At 42.8% G+C, this 19,712-nt stretch overlaps 1 protein-coding gene across 1 annotated transcript in view; it reads left to right on the top strand.

Annotated features, from left to right (window-relative positions):
- Positions 1–19,712, top strand: part of DIS3L2 (DIS3 like 3'-5' exoribonuclease 2) — a 307,218-nt gene that overhangs the window by 174,096 nt on the left and 113,410 nt on the right. The window contains exon 10 of the mRNA XM_069470450.1: positions 9,667–9,746. Within this exon, the coding sequence (XP_069326551.1) occupies positions 9,667–9,746 (80 nt within the window). The remainder of the gene's footprint in view (positions 1–9,666; positions 9,747–19,712) is intronic.

Here is a 19,712-nt window from a genome sequence, read left to right as displayed (position 1 = left end):
ATCTAAAAAGCAAAATTTCTAAAATTGAAATCAAAAGCAAATGGGCCGAATGTTTGTCAAATATATAGTATCAGCATATACAGAAATACAGAAAAAAGAATTCAAGTAACTTTTGAATGCTGTTTATTTAGACAATGTCTCTGTCTGTTGCCTGGGCTAGAGTGCAGTGGTGCCATCATAGGTCACAGCAACCTCAAACTCCTGGGCTCAAGCAATTCTCCTGCCTCAGCCTCCTGAGTAGTTGGGACTATAGGTACATGCTACCATGCCCGGCTAATTTTTCTATTTTTCGTAGAGATGGGGTCTTGCTCTTGCTCAGGCAGTCCTCCCACCTTGGCCTCCCAAAGTGGTAGGATTACAGGTGTGAGCCACTGCGCCTGGCTGAGCTCTATTTTGAGCACGAGGATAAAATACCAGAGAAATCTTAAACTCGATAGATCTGTCATCGTTAATGGTATGGGTTTGTAATTCTGAAACTATTTTGAATATTGAGGCTATTGGGAGCTGGAGTTCACCAGAAAAATGAAGATATAAATATGATATGGGAGAAGGTAAGGAAGAACCTTGTGGTGTTAGATTCCCGTTGAAGATGTCAATATGAACTCATGATTTTTAAGCAGTATATTAGGTTGAACTACATGAAATTGCCAGATTTTAGGCCACGGTAGTCAAATATCTATAGTTTCATAGGATTCAACCTAATATTTGCTAATTGCTTCCTGAAAGGTCCTAGAAGCAGTGACATCCCAGTTGTAATGAGCATATCTAACACTGTCTTGGTTTCTAAATACCATTCACCACCAAAAGGGATCTGTGCTCCTTAGAAAAGCAGGTGATTACAAATCTGGGGCAAGGATTTTACAAGGTGAGACTCATCCATTCTACTGTGCCAAAAAGCAGAGATGTGCTCAAAGACATGGGGACATGGCACAGGGATATAGGAGGTCACATGAAAGGGCTCCTACTGGCTTAATTTGCAACAATTTACATAACTAAAATAATAGTAGTGGTAAGGGATTATAACATTGAATTTTTAAAAACCAGTGAATCTGTAATGATTCCAAAAAAACGTTGGGGGTGGAGCAGGAAAATCTCCTTTTAGAAGAGAGCCAGCAAATGTAGAAGGTATTATAGGATTGGCAAAGCACCATTTTACAATTTATAAAGTTATGATTGATTCGGGCAAAAATTATCAATGGATGCTGGAACTATTCACCAAAAGGTTTTTTCAGAACAGGTTATTCACATGATCTCTAAGTCTCATTCCCCAGATTACTTATAATATTATTTACGAAGTTTAAAAGATAGCCTTAAAATAGTTTTGGCTATTAGCACCTTAACTGAGTAATCAAGTCTGGCAGGCTGACAATTTGTGCCTTCTGAAGGGGTGCAATATGGAGTCATACCATTACCTGTGACGTATTCAAGCCAAAATATTCATTCACCCTGACCCTAGTCAAGCCTTTTAACCTAACTTTCCATTTATAGGAAATACAGAGGAGATTAATTTCACCACATTTGGTTTATTTCTGCCCCTCTCTTCCTCCTTCCATGAGGAAACAATCCAATAAATCCAGAACATGAGACATTCTATGAGACAACTAGCCTGGACTCTTTAAAAATAAGCAATGTCATATTTGAAAAAAAAAATAGGTGGGTGGACAAAAAATAGGCTGAAGAGATGTAGCTACCAAATACAATGTGTAAACTTTGATTAGATCCTGAATCAGTAGGAAAATAAAAAGTTAGACTTTGGGGGGCAAAGACATTTAAATATACTCTGTTAATTGGATGTTACGAAATTATCGATCTTCTTGGCTGTGGTGTTAGTGTTGTGGTTCTGTGGAAGGATGCTCTTATTCTCGGAGAACGCATGCTGAAGTATGGAGGAGAAAAGTGTCACGATCTCTTCAACATACTGTTCAGTAGTGCGGATTAAAAAAAGGTAGACAAATGAGGGAGGGAATGGAGGGAGGAAAAAGATAAAGCAAATATGGCAAAATGTTGAAATCTGATGAATCTTGGTGAGGGATATATGGATATTCATTTTACTATTCTTTCAACTTTCCTGAAAGCTTAACATTTTTCAAAATGAAAATTGAGGAGAAGAAAGTTTATTTGAGCATATTCTCTGGTTTTAAACCATGGCTTTCCTGGCTCACCCCTGGCAATCTGGCTCCCACAGTCCTAGCCCAGTCTCGTGCTGTGGCCTCTGCTCCAGCGTGTGGTGTTTTTGAAGTATAAAGAGAGGCACAGAACAGAGAGCGGCTCTTTGAGTGAGTGAGCAGATGAACATGGGCGGGGGCACCATTTCAGTTGGTTGGGTCTTATCACAGTCCTGAAGGAAGTAAAGGAACCTGATAACCACATTCATTTGGTCTAGAATTTTGCTAAGGCGTGAGGTGGGCTTTCTGTGGACCCAAGGTTCGTAACTTCTGGTCAGGTGAAAAGGGTCTGCCCTGAGCATCATTTCTTTCTGCTTACTGGGTGGCCTCGCACATGTTACTTCATCACTGAGTGGGGGCAGAGGTGGAAAAGTGAAGACAGATTGACCAAGGTCACTTTCTGCTCTGAGTAGACCTTAGTCTTTTTCTGTTCTGAAAGATCTGTGATCTGTGTCAGACTTCTTAGCATTTGTTGTGTCAGGAGAACTGAGTGAAAGAGTATCAAGACGTCAAGCAACTGGCATCAGGAAAAACAAAAGGTGCAGCCCACTGAACCAAGGGGGACAGACCTAGGTTTGAATGATGATTCCACCTTGGTGAAATGGAAGCTAAGATGAATTCAGCATCTGACTTTGCTGGAATGTCCCTGTACCCATCTGGCTGGGCTGTCTACAGTGGTACTCTTGGGGACACATGACCATGGAGGAATGCTCCAACTCTTTAGTTGTTTTTCCTTCTGTGGTTTATATAAACCTTCCTGCTTTCTATGAAACTGTGATACCATCTAATCAAAGAAAGTATTGGAGTAAAAATTTTATTCTTCATCCTCTTAAGGTTATTTCTTAAATTTTTTTCCATTCCTTTTCACTCTTTCACCATCATTGATCCAGATTCTCCTCCCGAGAATTGCTTGCTAGCAAGGAGACAAACCCAGAGTCACGGACAGAGGAAGGCCTCTATAAATTTTGTTAGTCTGGAAATGGTTCCTGAACCGCAGTTTGTAAAACACTGTTTTATGAGAAAAGAAGATGGGATGAAGACAGAAAAGGACAGCCTTGGAAACAATAACACTGTGGTGTGACCACAGGATTGAACGCCAGGAAGTCATGAGTTCTAATCCTAAATGTATTTCCCAAGACACAGTGGCAAAATTGAATGGAAAAGTGCTAACAAGAGCCCTTTGGTCATTTTTTCATTCACCTATCCATCAACTATTCATTATATATGTGCCTTCAGTGTGCTGGAAGGGATACAAAGACAGGCCAGTGTCATAGCCAGACCTGGTATTGGCTCCCTGCCTGTCACAGTGATAAGATATGTCCATAAGTAATCACCAACATGCCAGGGACAGTGGTCAGTGCCATCAGAGGGGGGCAGGTTGCAGACATCAGCAGGGCAAGTGGGGAGAAGTGGCTTCTATTCTGTGGAGCCGTGAGGGTTGCTGGAAAAAGAATGGCATTGCATCCAAGCTTTCAAAAGCTAGATTGGTCTTAGACATTGGAAATTGGTGGAGTAAGTATCCCAGTACAGGAACAGCACAAATGTTTCTGAGAGCAGAGGGCGTAGAGAAAAGTTTAGCACACAAAGTGCGTAGTGGGAGTATGCAACCTAACTGGTAAATGTGTTGGGGCTGTATCATGATGGGCTTTGAATCCTAAGCTGAATTTCTATTTTACTCTATAAGGAGTTGATGAAGGTTTTTGACCAGGCTCATGCTTTAAGATGATTAATCTGGCAGTATTCATGACCTCAGGGAGAGCAATTTCTGTGATGTGGTACAGGCCGTGGCCAAAATCCAGTGAGGTGAATAGTGACAAAGTGGTGAGGAAACGTTGCTGTGGTGACTAGACATCTGCTTCCAGCTGAAAGGAGGCAGAGGATGCAGGGTCAGAGGAAGAGTGTGAGTGACAAAGGAACAGAAATTCTTGCTATGCTTTTGTTCTTTCCTGGGATTCTTAGCCAAGTCTTAAGAGATTATAGAAGACTTTTAGTTATTCAGGTGTTCTTTCCCAGACCAATGGCGTTGAAGAAAACAGACAATCTTAGAAGTTTTCTGTCACTTTAAAAAGTTCTAAGCCCTTCAGTCACGTGCCTTCAGAAATTTTGGTTACATAACATTGCTCTGAATTGGAATTCTGCAGCCTCATGAACTGGAGTCTCGTTCTTTCCCTCCCCCACCTGGCACTTTATTTTCTGTGGGTTAGGGTTAGCTTCTTTCTAACCATTGTTGCGGAACTCTTTAAATATTTGGTCTCGCAGGTTCTAAAAGCTGGCAGGCCAGGCTGCTCCCTGCAGGTTGTGAGACCAGAGCCTTCCAGAAAAGGAGCCAGTAAAATCCCAAGCATGTTAACAGAGTATAACAGCTGCACGGTGCCCCACCCCCATCACCCCCAGCCCTGCCACATGGGGCCGGGCTCCCAAGTGCTGTGGCCAGCAGCTCCTGGCCACTGGCTCACAAACAGAAGGAGCCCTCATCGTGGCCGATTTGTAATTGCAGTGATGACAACAGATTAAATCACTGGCTCTCAGCACTAAGGACTGTGGTTTGTCAGGGTCACTCACTGTTCCTTTGCTTCTCCCAATTTTCCATAGTGAGAGAGCGAGTTTGGAGTCTACTGCTATGGTACAAATACTTACTGGGAGCCCTCCGAGTTTTACTCTGTCTAGAAGTTTGTTCTTTTAGTAGTCCATAATGCATCTCTTTCTTCCAGCATCCCTTCAACATGATTCTGAAATACTGTAATCCTTCAATATACATATATATATATTTTTTATTTGAGAATTTTACAGGGATACACACGTTTTGGTTACATAATTTGCTTTTGTACAGTTTGAGTCAAAGTTGTAACTGTGCCCTTTACCCAGTTAGTGTGCATTGTACCCGTTAGGTGTGAGTTTACCCATCCCCTCCTCCCCTCTCCCACCTAATTGATTTTCCTTGAGTTTTACTTCCATATGTGCACGTAAGTGTTGATCAATTAGTTCTAATTTAGTATCATATGTATTTGTTTATACCTCACTTTTTTCCAAAAATGATTTAAGGCAGCTTACAGATATACATATAAAGCAGTAAATTTTTTAAAAGTAAAAAATGGGACAAAAGGAATATATGAATAGGGAAATTATGCACAGTAAGAATAAAGATTAGTTCACAAAGTTTAAACTATAAATAAAATCTTCTAGAGGCAAGTTAGAAATGTTTTTTTCTGAGTTTCCTAACAGCCAAAGCAAAGAGGGTAATTTAAGGGCAAAATTCACATGTAAGGAAGATACAGACTGTCAGCTCAAGAGAAGAGTGTTTCCTTGCACTGCATAAACTTCTCCCATAAGTGCTCACAAAAGAGCACCAAATGACCAGATGGGCCCTTGTTTTCATCAGCTTCCCTGCAGTGAATAGCAGTCAGTCAGCTGACTTCCTGCAGTGTCTGTTGCAGTAGTCTTGGTAGCAAAGCCCCAAGTGGGACAAGGGCTCCCCTGGAGGCCTGCAGAGGGTGTTTCCATGCAGTTCATCACTTCTCCAAAGAGGCTTCCCCGAGGAACCTTGCTTCTGGGGGATGCTCTACCCCCTAAAAGTGCCAGGAACAAATGAATCTGGCAAGAACTACTGATACTAGTGTATTAAAAGCTCCTAGACGTCCTACAATTAAGAATCAGCCCAGCATTTCTCAAACTGATGTAATCTCAAGACCTTTTTAAAAAATTAAAACACTTATTTGGCACATTAAGAAACACTGATCTAAAACCAGGAGTCAGTACCTTTCTATTAAGGGCCACATAGTAAGTATTTTAGGCACAACTAAAATAAACCACTGACTCTGTCACAGCTAGTCAACTCTGCCATTGTATCAAAAAAGCATGGCTATGTCTGATAAAGCTTTATTTGTGGATATTGAAATTTGAGTTTTATATAATTTTTATTTGTCACCAAATAGTATTCTCCTTTTGATTTTTAAAAAACCATTTCAAAATGTAAAAACCATTCTTACCTCACAGGCCATTCAAAGACAGGCAGCAGGCCAGATTTGGTCTGTGAACCATACTTTGCCAGCCCCTGATCAAGAATGATGTTTGGGTGGCATATCTTTCCAGCAAGCAAGCCTTTCTGAGTACTGTTCCTCAGGGTTCAGTTTTAATTTGGACTTTTATGTTTTTGGTTTAAGAGCGGATTTAAAGAAAAACAAACAGAGAATTGGTCTGAGTCCTTACAGGCTAGTCTAGGATTTTCCTCAGAAAACATTTGTGGGTCCTCTCAAAGAAGACATTTACAAACTAACAATAGAAGTCTTACTCTGTCACATGCAGCTGGATCAACTTTAGGCTGGAAATATCTTAGTGGGCATTATCATTCATTCGCTGTATATAGAAATGAAAGTCTTAAAGCACCCAGAAACATTTAATTTTAAGAAAATATAGCTTCCTTGTCAACTGTCCAAGTAAACTAGTAAGCTGTGTCTCCCCCCACGCCACAAGCTAACAGAATTCTTTTTGATTTTGACTAGGGAGACATTCTTTCAGCTCCTTATGATGTCACTATGATGAAAGAAGAAGAATCGAAACATTCCCACTGCCACATCTGACACTTCAGTTTCAGTTATACAAGTATTTTTTATTGAGCACTCAGTATATATAAAACATCTGGGTAGGTTTTATGGGGGATACCAAAAGGAGCAAGGAGCAGACAGTTCCTTCTTTACCTTGTGAGCCAAGTTCAAGATCCTCACCAGTTATTGCTCCTTGCTGTAGTGTCAGGATTAATTTCACCTCCCTGGCTCTTCCTGTCACCATTCATCTATTCATTCAGCAAACACCTCTGAGTTGCAGCATCTGTTCAAGGCACTGGGAACACAGCCCTCAGAGCGTGCTTTCCAGGGGACATTGGTGTTTCTGTTTTCCTCTGGCATTCTTGCCTGCAATCTCTTTTATATGGTGGAGCAGAAATTATTACTGCATTTCCTAAGACTTCAACCTTTGTATTCCCCACACCGTGTGTGACTCTCCTCAAAACATTTAGCGGGAGAGTGCATGTCCTGATTAACCACCCTTTCTGGGACTGGATGCTCTTGTTGCTTCCACCTGAGTGGCACCCACCTTTCCCTGCCCTCTTTTCTTAGTGTACCAGTGGGAACGCAGTTTTATCTGATCCATAATTTTAAAGCCATTGACTATATTAAGCAAGAGGAGTGTAAACAATGTTACAAGGTAGCTAAAAATACATATAAGCAATATCTGTTGGATAGTTGTTTTTGATTGAGGAAGACTCTATAGTGTTAATTTTCCCATTTATTAAAGGAATGCTTAATTGCAGTGAAAATTTTTAAAAATATGAAAAAGTATACAGTAAAGAGAAAAAAATTAATCCGTAATTCTGGCACCTGTTGATAATCCTATGAATATTTAACATACATTTTTTACTTTCTTTGATTCACACAGTAAAATTGACCTTTATTTGGTATATACTTCATGAATTTAAGATATTATACATTTGTGTAACCACCACCACCACAATCAAGATCAGGAAAGCTCCATCCCCCCGTATAAGCACCTCTTTGGCAGCCCCTGGAAACCACTGATCTGCTGTCACTATAGTTTTGTCTTTTTGAGACTGTTATATAAATAGAATCATGTAGCATATAAGCTTTTGAGAGTGACTTTTTTCACTTGGATTCATTCAAGCTGTTGGTGTCTATGAATAATCGTTTACTTTTTGTTGCTAAGTACTGTTTCATTGTGGGGTTGTCCCACAGTTTGGTTATCCATTTGCCATTTAAGATTACTTTTAAAAAACAAAGTGACATTTCTGGAATCCTAAAGTACTTTAAAATCAAGATGTATATTTAATGTAGTCGGGGTTTTTATTATTTCTTCAGAAAGTTATTGTTGACTTGATGATGCATCTTATAACTAATACTGTCTTAGAATCGAGGTGTTGTAGTGGTGAGAGGATCAGTGTAGGGGATAAGGAGGGGCTGTTGAGGGCTATTAAGAATAAGGGCAGTGGGTAGCAAGAGTCAGATAAAGGAAGGCCCTGAGAGCATGGCAAGCCCGTGCCAGAACAGGGCTTGGGGGAAGTTTTGATCAGAGGAGCGACACCAGGAAAGAAGTCTTTTTTTTTTTTTTTTTTTTTTTTTTTTTTTTGAGACAGAGTCTCACTCTGTTGCCCAGGCTAGAGTGAGTGCCGTGGCGTCAGCCTAGCTCACAGCAACCTCAAACTCCTGAGCTCAAGCGATCCTCCTATCTCAGCCTCCCGAGTAGCTGGGACTACAGGCATGCACCACCATGCCCGGCTAATTTTTTTTCTATATATATTTTTAGCTGTCCATATAATTTCTTTCTATTTTTAGTAGAGATGGGGTCTCGCTCTTGCTCAGGCTGGTCTCGAACTCCTGAGCTCAAACGATCCGCCCACCTCGGCCTCCCAGAGTGCTAGGATTACAGGCGTGAGCCACCGCGCCCGGCCAAAGAAGTCTTTAAGAACAAAGCTTGTCTGATTATGGTCAGTACCAGGATGGCCACCTTCATCAATGCTGATGAGTCAGGAGGAGACAGGGAAATGGTGGCAATGCACTGCTAGTGCTGGATGAAATGGAGGAAGAACTTGGGAAGAGTTTGGTGGAAGTAGCAAGCACTGACTAAAGAGCATGGTTCAAGGGCAGAAGGGTAGTTGCTGCAGAACACTCCAATCTCCAGGCCAGTACCTGGGCAGGAAAGGCAAGAAGTATGAAGAACCAAGGACAGCTGCTCCCTAAATCTTTAGGTGTTTATGTGGTAGGAATGGGTGGGTTGGGTGGCGCATGCCATATGTGAAACTGTACAACAGAAGAGAATGTCCTAGAGCATCACAGATTGAGAAGGATATGTACACAGGGATACTGTGCAGAGATAAATGGGCACAGGGTGTACTTGATGATGGGAACTTGGGTAAAGTATATGATGATTCTTTGGAAACAAACTAATCTTTATTTCCAAATAGAATTGTATTGTAGCTAACTATACGGCCCAAAGTTTTTTGCAAAGCTTATTCTTGGGTTCCATCCCTCTGTGTCACAAGTCAGGTGACTTATTCTTTGACATATTCCATTTTTTCAAGATAGGGGAAGGATCATATAGATCCTTGAAGGACAGGTTCCCATCTGCTACTGAAGAAGGCAGAGGCAAAAGTAAGAACTGACCATTAGAGTAATTTACCAAAGGGACTTGCCTCTCTTGCCATAACTCTTCTTGGGAAGCCTCATTCCTGGAAGCAGCCTCGCTTCCACCCACTCACACCTGCTCTTGGTTGGGGTCAAGAAGAAGTAGGTGCCAGTTCACAGGGAGGAAGAGAAAGACACCCATTTGTCTCTCCCCAGTCTGACATTTTACTAAAGATCCTGTTCTCAGGGAGTGATTTGTAGAAGTTACTCTTTACTTTCCCCAACAGAGAAAAATAACTGTTCTTTAAACAGTACTACCAGGGAGTGAAGTTATTTGTGGCATTGCTAATTATATCTTAAATCTTTCCTAGAAAAGACTGTGTCTTCACCATTGACCCTGCAACTGCCCGAGACCTCGATGATGCCCTCTCCTGCAAGCCACTTGCTGATGGTAGGATGGAAATTTCTATACCTTTCCGGGTGGCAGGCAGTCTGCATACCTGTTGGTTTGCCTGGCTGCCTTGTGCTCCCTAGGGAGCATAATGTGTGAGGTTGGATTTGTTTTGTGCCTGAACTTGCCATAGGCCTCTGAGCCAACATAGTTGTATGATTTTAAGGTTGTGTTCCTGTGGTGACTTTGGTGAGAGTGAGAATGAGAAATGTCCTCTCACCTGGACTCTTTTTGGACCTCAGAAAAGGCAGCAGTGAAGGCAGAGGAACATTAGGTTATTAAGTATGAAATGTCCCATTTCCTTAAGTACTAAGTTTGACAGTTGATATATCTGACATTTCGCTTTGACATATCTTATTTTATTTTTATTGTAAAGGTACATCGTCAGTCTTGCAAGCACACATTTTGGCTTGTGATTGTCTTTCAAATTGTTTTTTAGAGCAATTTTAGTGAAACCAAATGGATGTGTAAAAAATTCATGTTATTTTCTAGCACGAGTTCCGTCATGGAACCAGTGCAGCGCAGACAGCTTGAAATATCAATGAAGTGTTTGGGAAGGATGTGGCTAATGAACGCACAGTACGTGGAAGGTGGTTTGAAAAGTTCTGTTCTGGTGATTGTAATCTCAAGAAAATGAGCCACATGGGTGACCTGAGACCAAGGTGGGTAATGACGAGCTGAAAGCTGTAGTATTAATAGAAGTGAATCCATCTCAGCCTACATATGAATTAGCAGCAAGGTTTGACATTACTATTCTAACAATATTGGACCATTTGACACAAATCAGCAAGGTTAAAGAAGCTGGATAGATGGGTTCCGCATGAATTAAATGAGCGTCAGCAGAGAAATTGTCTCAAAGCTTGCCTTTCTTTGCTGTCACAACATACAGGCAAACCGTATCTACACCGTATTGTTACGTGTGATGAAAAATGGATTCTTTTAGAGAATCGCAAGCGTTTGGCACAATGGTTGGACGAAGATGAAGTGCTGAAACACAGTCCAAAACCGAATATTCATCAAAAAAAGCTTATAGTGTCTGTTTGGTGGTCCAGCGCTGGTATTATCCACTACAGCTTCATGAAACCTGGTCATTCGATTACAGCAGATGTCTCCTGCAGCCAACTGGACAAAATGATGAGGATACTTGTGATTAAGCAGCTGAGATTGGTCGATAGAGACAGGCCCAATCCTCTTGCAAGACAATGCTGGACCACATGTCTGACAAACAACGCTACTCGAACTATGGAAGCTGGACTTGGAAATTCTCTGTCTTCCACTGTATTCACCGGACCTTGCACCAACTGACTACCACTTCTTCCAGGCTTTGGACCACTTCTTGCAAGGAAAACTATTCAATTCTCAACAAGCTGTGGAAAACATCTTTCACGATTTCATCTCCACTCACTCTCCAGGCTTCTTTGCTGCTGGCATAAATAAGCTACCGTTAAGATGATAAAACCATGTCGATAGTTTAGGTGCATATTTGATTAATTGTACTGATTCTTGTTTGAGGTATAATAAACTACACTTTTGATTCAAAATTGGACATTTCATATTTAATGACTTACAATTCCAAGCCTTGGCCCTTCAGTTAGTTCTAGTTTGGCTATAAGGTATTACAGGAAGAAAACCCCTAACGGGTCTGCTTAGAGGAGACATAAGGTTCTTTACCTGAATTTGACACCAGATCAGGTAACTGAAGGGGTACTCATCAAAGGCATGCCCGGCAGTGGATAGCAGGAACACCTTCCCAGAGAAACAACTCTCCAGGCCTGAGCTGAAGAAGCTTGGGCTACTCCCAGTAGATCTTCATCTATCTAGCAAATTGCAAAAGGCAGATGGATGGGGGCTCTTTAAGCATTCTTTTGTGGGATATTGCTAAGCAAGAAAAAGTGGGATAGAGGCCAGTAGTTTTTGGAAATTATAGTAGGAAGAAGGGAAAGTAGCAGTTGACACTTGAAGGAAAAGTGTACAGGATGTGGGAAGAGTAAGCCCTGCCAGCCTCCTTCCTGATGCCCCTAGACATGCTGCTTATGGTCTTCAGCCACTTCTTGCCCCTCTCTAGAGTGGTGTCTGGGGAACTGCTTTGGCTTTGGTCATTCTCAAAGATGGCCTGGGTACTAACATGGCCTTTCATGGTGTGCCCATGATAGATATCCACCCTTGCAGTTTCAGTCTGATACCTAGTCTTTTAAAACAATGCAAAGATGTCCACATGTCCCACTGACATAAAACTCCACTGGTTCAGTAGATAGTCTTTTCTCTACTATAGTAGGCAGTGAAGCTTAGTAGATAAAAGGCTGAGTGACAGAAGGCATTTCCTAAAAGTATTTTTATTTTATTTTTTATTTATTTTTTTTTATTTCATCTTGTTATGGGGGATACAGAATTGCAGGTTACATACGTTGCTCCTGTACCACCTTTCCCCCCAAGTCAGGGCTCCAGGCGTGTCTGTTCCCCAGGTCGTGCACATTGCACCCATCATGAGGTATATATCCCTCCCTTCCCCACCCCCCCTTCCCGAGTCAGCACCTTCAAGTGTTACCGCTCCCCAAACGGTGCGCAATGCACTCATTGTGTAGGCATACCCCCATCCCCTCCGCCACCCCCCACCTCAGTCTGATATGCAATTGGTGTCGTTTAAAAGTATTTTTATTTTCTTTTAGTGGGAGCTTTCCTTGAAACTATGGGCAAGATTGCTCATTATTTTCAACCAAAGAACATTGAAAGGAAAATAAAGCATAAAGAGAGAAAAGGTCCCATGGAAATTTTAGAGAAATTATATATTTTTAAAATCCAAAATTGAAGCATCCTATTTAAAAAATAGGTTGGTTTGGTTTCTTACTTTGTGAGCAATCTTTGCTGAGGCTTGGGCATACCTGTTCTCTGTGTAGACTCCACTTCCCTGAGCCCAAGTGTACAAAGTGCCCCCAGGCTGAAAGGCAGGTGACTGTGGGTCGTACTTCTCCTATTTCCCTTCCTTCCAGGTAACAGCTCTGCTGTTAGGCATCTAATACGTTGAAACAGTTGCTTCATTTATTTTGTCCAATTTTATAGTTGTTAATGGCAGAAGGATAAGTCTGGTACCTGTTCCTCTGTCTCAGCTAGCCTGTCACCTTGCCAGGGACACTAGGGAGCAGACACACGTAGCAGTCACTCACTCTGAACACTGGAGTCTCATGTTCAGGGTACATGTGTGCCAGCAGAGGTTTCATAGAGGAAATGGTTAAAGATATGATAGGAAAGATAGATTGGGGACAAATTTTTAAACCAAATAATATTCTTTATTTGTTAGACAATGGAAAGCCAAGTAGATATTGTTCAGGAGAATATTCAAAATGAGGAAAATAACGTAGACGTGTGAGATGAAGGAAAAGGAGAGTAAGCAGCGGCAGGGAAAAGAGTCAGAGAAACATTGCAATAGTTTAGGGATAAGGACCTGGACTGGAGGTGGTGGCATATCAGTTGGGGGGAGGGGGTGGGAAGGACAATATGAGAGAGGGATAGTGACAAAAGAATCTGTGGAAATGGATGCTAGGATTGAGGGAGAGGAGTCCAAGATGGTATCAGGGTTCCAACTTGGATGTCAGGAGATGGAACCCACAGGTTAGAAATGGGGAAGTCAGAAGGCTAAGCTGGTTTGGGAGAAGGTATGCCAACATAGAGTTGTCTGTCTCATGATATATATTTATGTAAGTTGCTGTGAGTCCTTTTTAGAGGAGGTGGGGTATAAATAAGTTAAAGAGATGCAGCTCATATGACTACATGCAGAGACATCCCTGAAGAAGAATAAGTAGTGCACTAAAATGCAAGCGGTGATTTTATTAGGATGATGGAATCAGAAGTGATTTTTCTCTTTTATCTAGTTTCTAAATTTTTGTAATAAAGGAAAGTTATGGGGTGCCAGAAATCATGGGCTGCCTAGTAGCCCGCTACACCAGGTGATCGGACACCTTTCATCTGCTTGATTTTTCTTGCATTCCAGAGGAGCACCAGAAAAAGGACATGGAAAAGGACTCAGGGAAGACTCTGAAAAGGCCTCAGTTGGTCAGTCAGGCATTTTTATGGTGGCACTTCTATAGTTGGCCTTTGTGACTGCAGTTTCTGCCAGGGCCGTTTATCCACAGAGATGAAAAGGAAAAGTCAATTCCAGTTTGAGTTGGGGTGAGGTTGGCTAAGTTCAAGTTCAGTTAGTTACCAATTCATGTCAATTCTTGTTTAGAAGCAAAATGTTTAACGTTTCAAAAAGCAAATAATATTTTTTGAGGCAGATTTATATCATCTATAGCCATTTCTATTTAAAGAAATATTAATGTAGGCCGGGCGCGGTGGCTCACGCCTGTAATCCTAGCTCTCTGGGAGGCCGAGGTGGGCGGATCGTTTGAGCTCAGGAGTTCGAGACCAGCCTGAGCAAGAGCGAGACCCCACCTCTACTAAAAATAGAAAGAAATTATATGGACAGCTAAAAATATATATAGAAAAAATTAGCCGGGCATGGTGGTGCATGCCTGTAGTCCCAGCTACTCGGGAGGCTGAGACAGGAGGATCGCTTAAGCCCAGGAGTTTGAGGTTGCTGTGAGCTAGGCTGACGCCACGGCACTCACTCTAGCCTGGGCAACAGAGCGAGACTCTGTCTCAAAAAAAAAAAAAAAGAAATATTAATGTAAAAGTTAAACTTTTCTTGGGTCCTGTTGAAATCATCTGAGTGACTATTCCGTGAAAAGTAAGATACACAAACAGATATATCTAGTCCTCACTTTCCCTTTTTGTAGAGTTCAGATGCACTCCCAGGACTTGTTAGCAATATCTCCTATCAGGTAAAAGGTTCAGATGATTATACAAAACACGGTGAACACTCGTTCACCAGTAGATCATAATTGAGTTGAAGGCTGAGGTGGGGGTTGGGGGGTACCACTTGCCCTTGTGGAATCTCAGCTTTGGAAGGGATTCTACCAGTCTTCTAACCTGGTAATTCTCCACCTTTTTAAGCCTATAAACACTCTTAAGAAGAACATTCCCATGAGCATTACCCAGCAACATGGAGTTTTCTACCTTTGCTCAAGAAAGTATTTAATTATGCTAGTGAGTGAGAGTGGCGTTATAATGATAACCCAGAATCTAAAGACAGTAAATCACACACTTTGGTGTTTTATTATTGTAACAGATCACTTGCAACACACCTCACAGTTGACCTCACCACTCAAGTGTGGGAATGCCACAGTTGTCAGATCACCCTCTGTTTTTTGAATTACCTCTACAGCATCCACTTATTGACTATCCAGATTGCATTTGAACTTTCTACCTTAAAGGCAAGCATTCTTCCTTAAGATTGCATGACTGTTAGGAAATCCTTCCCTGTAATGATCTGAAATACTGCTGTCTTCCTATAATTTTCCTCCCATTAGTCCCCTTTGTGCCCCTCTGGGCCCTATAGAATAAATCTAGCAGCTCATGTGACAACCCCACAGATACTAGATATTTATCTTCTGAGTCACAACTTCGCAGCTGAGAATCTTAAATATTCTTCTGTGTCCTGTGGCTTATGAGGTGTGAGTCCACTTCCCATTGTCATAGAGTCACTTCTGCCTTTATGAAGTCTGGGGTACATGGCTGCCTATTTCCAGACTTTGCCTTCCTGGCTGTGAGGGCCTGTCTCTCTCTCCTACCCAGTTAGTTCCTCCTTACTGGGCAGAATTGGGTCCAGAGTAATAGCTACCCATTCTGTTCAATTAAGCAAGCTTTATTGCTTTGCCCTAGTCTCTGAGAGAGGAAATTGTCAGCCAGACAAGTTAGGACCTTTATACAGGTTTTAGTTGATTCAGGCTCCCAACAGATCCTACAGGTTCACTTCTCCACCTTCTCTAATGTTTTATTCTCTAATGTGTGCTCTGCCATTGACCATGTCAATGTTATCCTAGCTAGGCCTTAGAAATGAATGAAGGGGAATGGGGAATGACTGCTAATGGGTTTGGGTTTCTTTTGGGGGTGATGAAAATGTTCTGGAATTAGATAGTTGATAGTTACACAACTTTGTGAATATACCAGAAACCACTGGAGGAAAATGAGTGAATGAATAAGAAGAAATAAACAAATCCACTCATCCTTGAGGCTTTCTGGAAATTGGAATTTATAGAAATTCTACAGTTTAGCAGAGGTCTTGATGAATGTTTGGGCTAGATACCCATGGTCACATCTCTTGTGTCTTGCCACTTTCATCTCTAAACCAAGTTGCGGCCCTCTGCTCTACCATCTGCTCACATTTCCCATCCCCAGAGGATGCCATCTGACTCAAAAAAAGTAGGGTCTGTGTTCCACTGTCTGCATATAAGAAAATGTTTGGACAAGTGGACATCCATCCAGCCTGAGGGACCTCAGAAATGCAACCTACCTACTTCACTCAAGGAGGCACAGTCTTCTTCCTGGTTTGCTTCTGTGTCTTGCCTGGTTGCACAGCTTTCCCTTCTCTGAGGAAGGTGGAGCAGGCAGCCCTGTCCGCTGGAGCCCATAGCAGTAAGGGAATAGGAACAGGAGTCTAGGAGCAGTGCCAGTAAGGATTTCACAGAATTCCCAAAATCTGTTACTTCCCCAAATGGTTATGTTTGTCACCTGCTGAGAGTTTCTTGTCATGACTGATCATCTTTGGAGGCAGTGAGGAAGTAGGAGCTAGAGAAATTATATCCCCCTTTGTGCCAGGCTTAAGCTAGAGAACCTGAGGTATGGAATGGGCTGGTAGTAGTTTTAAAGACCAAAGGGCTGAGATGAAGTCTTTAGACCTGCTACTGGGAAAGAAAGGAGGACATGAGAGTCCAGGAGCTTTTGATTAAAAAGATTACTGCGTATCAGCTGCCAGGCCAAACCCTCCTCCTGGGCTCTGTTCTTACCTCTGGGAAGACCTTACCCCCCAAGCCCTTTACATTTCACTTTGCTCTGCTTCCTCCTCACCCCATCCTGCAAAGGCTTCCTTCAGCCCTGCCAGGAACATCCACTATCATCCATCAGGACACCTTGAAAGAGTAGCCTGTACCTGCTGTTGCTGCCTTCTCACTTTCCATTTATTCTTTATTCCTTTTGCAGCATGGCTTCAGAAAGTCTGCTGAAATAGTTTGTCCCTAACCTTAGTTCATCAAACATCATACAGTGTTCCTCTCTTTTGTCTACTCTTCCCCCTTGAAGTTCTCTCTTCCCTGGTCTCAAAGGGCCCTACTTGCTCTTGGTTCTAAATTTTTGGCTTCTTTTCCCAGGTTTCCTATTTGACTCATCTTGCACCGTCCAGCCCTTTGAGCTTCTGTGCCCTTTATCTCATGCTCTATAGCCTTTACCCTTGCTATTCCTTATGCCTCGCGTGCCCTTTCCCTGGAAAGCCACGTGGCTGATCTCTCACTTCTGTTAACATTCGATTGTTTGCTTTCTCTAAGGCTTTTTCTAGCCATTCTGCCTGTAATTCCACCTATTTTTTTCCCTACCATTCATCAATGCTAACATGCTATTGACTGTCTTCCTACCAGTCACCATGGGATCCCCAGCCCCAAGCACAGTGCGTGGCTCCAAGTAGAAAACATTCAACGAATCTTTGCTGGTGTTTGCCTGCAATCATGAGAGAAAGGGTTTCCCAGGATGGGGGAAAAGAAGTCCCTGGGATGACAGAGCATGGGGTTTTGGAGGGAATTATAAAGAGCTCAGCATGTCTGGCACATGAGGTGCAAGTGGGGTGGCAGTTGTAGATAAAGCAGGATGAGAGCACGAATTCCTTTGTAGGCCCTGTTAGAAAGTTTAGATTTTATGCAGAAGGCAGCATTTGGGGTTGGAGAGCAACATCATTCATTTATTCAAGAAGTATATATCGAGGATCAGGCAGTGTGCTTTGTGCTAAGTATACAATGGTTGAGAAAAGCTAGACAAGCATCTTGTCCTTTTCCAGTTTCACATCAGTTAACATTAAACACGTATGTGTCAGAATGACCCATTATTTAGATGTGGGAGTTGGGTGGGGGCCAGACAAAGAGCAGGGAGAAAGGACAAGTCTGGCTAAGGGAAGAGGGTGTGTGGAAGGACTTTGGCACTGAAAGAGATCAAAAAGGCAGCATGGCCGAAACATGGTGGGGGCAAGAGCCTTTTGGTAAATCAGAAAGGGGCTTGCAGGCTCTGTTAAGGAGTGGGAGTTTGATTCCGAGTGTGATGATGAGCAAAGTGTTTTAAGCAGGAGAGAATCAGGATCCAAGTTGCAAGTTGGAGAGATCCCTGTGGCAGCAGTGAGGGGGCTAGATGAGAATGGTGGTGGTAAAATGGTCTAGGTAGGAGACAGATGCCCCAGCCAAGGCCAAGGCAGTAGAGCCAGAGCTGGAGAGAGGCACTAGCCAGGAGAGGAAATCAAGGCAAGACTTGGTGTCTGGGCAGCTGCAGGAGCCTCTTGACTGGTCACCTGAGTCTGTCCTTTTCTCCCTGGATGCAGAAGCCAAGGCAGCCATTACAGATTTAGATCTGATCAGGTCATTCCTCGGTTCCACACTCTCCAAGATTTCCTGTCCTGCTGAGGATAAAAGCCCAGGGTCCTTGTTATGACCTGCTGCTATCTCTATCTCTGCACCCTTGTCCCGACCCCTCCGCCCTGTCCCTCTTCGCCCACTCTCCTCTAGCCATGTGGCCACCTTGTCCCTCAAGCATGCCAGGCTGCTCCTGCCTCAGTGTGTTTGCACATGCTGTTCTCTTTGTTCCAACCCTCTTCTCCCAGATCCTTTGCTACTCTTGGATCCCCGCTCCAATGTCATCTCAAGGAGGCCCTTTTCTTGACCTTGCTATTGCCACAGCCTTCTGTGCCCCTCCCCCTTCTTGATTTTCTTTCGGGTGCTTGTAGTGGGCCTGCCCCACTGGATGGTAAGCTTCATGAGAGCAAGGATATCATTTTGTTCACTTTTGAGCCCTCCGTGCCTAGAGCACTGTGTGTTACATAGTTGGCAACACATGAAATGTTGAATGAATAAGTAAAACAAATAAATTAAACTTTTGGATATTAGAAGAAAGGAAGAATCTAGAGTGACATCTAGGTTTCTGGCTTGGGCACTAGGTGAAAAGTAATGCCATTCAGTAGGAAATATTGAGAGGAACTGGTTTTGATGGGAAACACAGGAAGTTCAGATAAGGACATATTGAGTTTGCGATACCTGAGAGACATAAAAAGGTAGAAATAACAAGAGGACAAGTAAAAGGTCAGGGCCAGAGATGGGGTTTGGGAGTTACCAGTGCATGGACCTAGGAGAGATAACCCAGACTGAGAGGAAGACCCAAGCCAGAACCCTGGGACAGATGCCCCCATATTGGAGACTGAACAGCCCAAATGACCAAGAGGGTGAGACCAGGGAGACTGGAAGCCAAGCAGGAGAGAGGAGAGAGGCAGAACAGGCTGAAATGGACCAGTCATAGGGAAAGTTGGGTCAAAGAGAATTGTGAAAAGTCCTTTGGCTTTGTCAACTGGCATATCATTGAGGACCTTGGTGAAACTAGTGCCAGTGGCTTAGAGGAGGGGAAGCCAGACTGCAGTTGGTGGAGGAGGGGATGGACAGTCAGGAAATGAAAACCATGAATGTAGCTTACTTTCTCTAAGAGGCTGAGCTGTGAAAGGTAGGAGAGACAGGGAGGGCAGGGTTAAAGGTGGCTTTTTTCTTTGTTTTTAAGATGAAGGAGATTTGACATGTTTCTGTATTGTGAGATAGGAGGTGACAGAGAAGGAGAAGTTAAAAATATAGGAATGAGAGGAGGTGATTGTTTTGCAAGGTCTTGAAGAAGAAGGTAGGGTGTGAATCAGAGCATGAGTAGAAAGTAAGGTCAAGGCACGGAAGATGAACGCCCCTTCCTTTGAGACAGAGAGGCAAGACATAAGGAATAGGTCACTGCTAATGAGTGTTTACACCTGGCAATGTCCACTTCCACTGTGAAAGAGGAGCCACCGCTGAGGAGGACTGGGCAATAGTG

Source organism: Eulemur rufifrons, chromosome 1 (genome assembly GCF_041146395.1).
Source record: "Eulemur rufifrons isolate Redbay chromosome 1, OSU_ERuf_1, whole genome shotgun sequence".
Lineage (NCBI taxonomy): Eukaryota > Metazoa > Chordata > Mammalia > Primates > Lemuridae > Eulemur > Eulemur rufifrons.
Note: the sequence above shows the minus strand (reverse complement) of the source record. Positions and strands in the feature narration are given on the sequence as shown.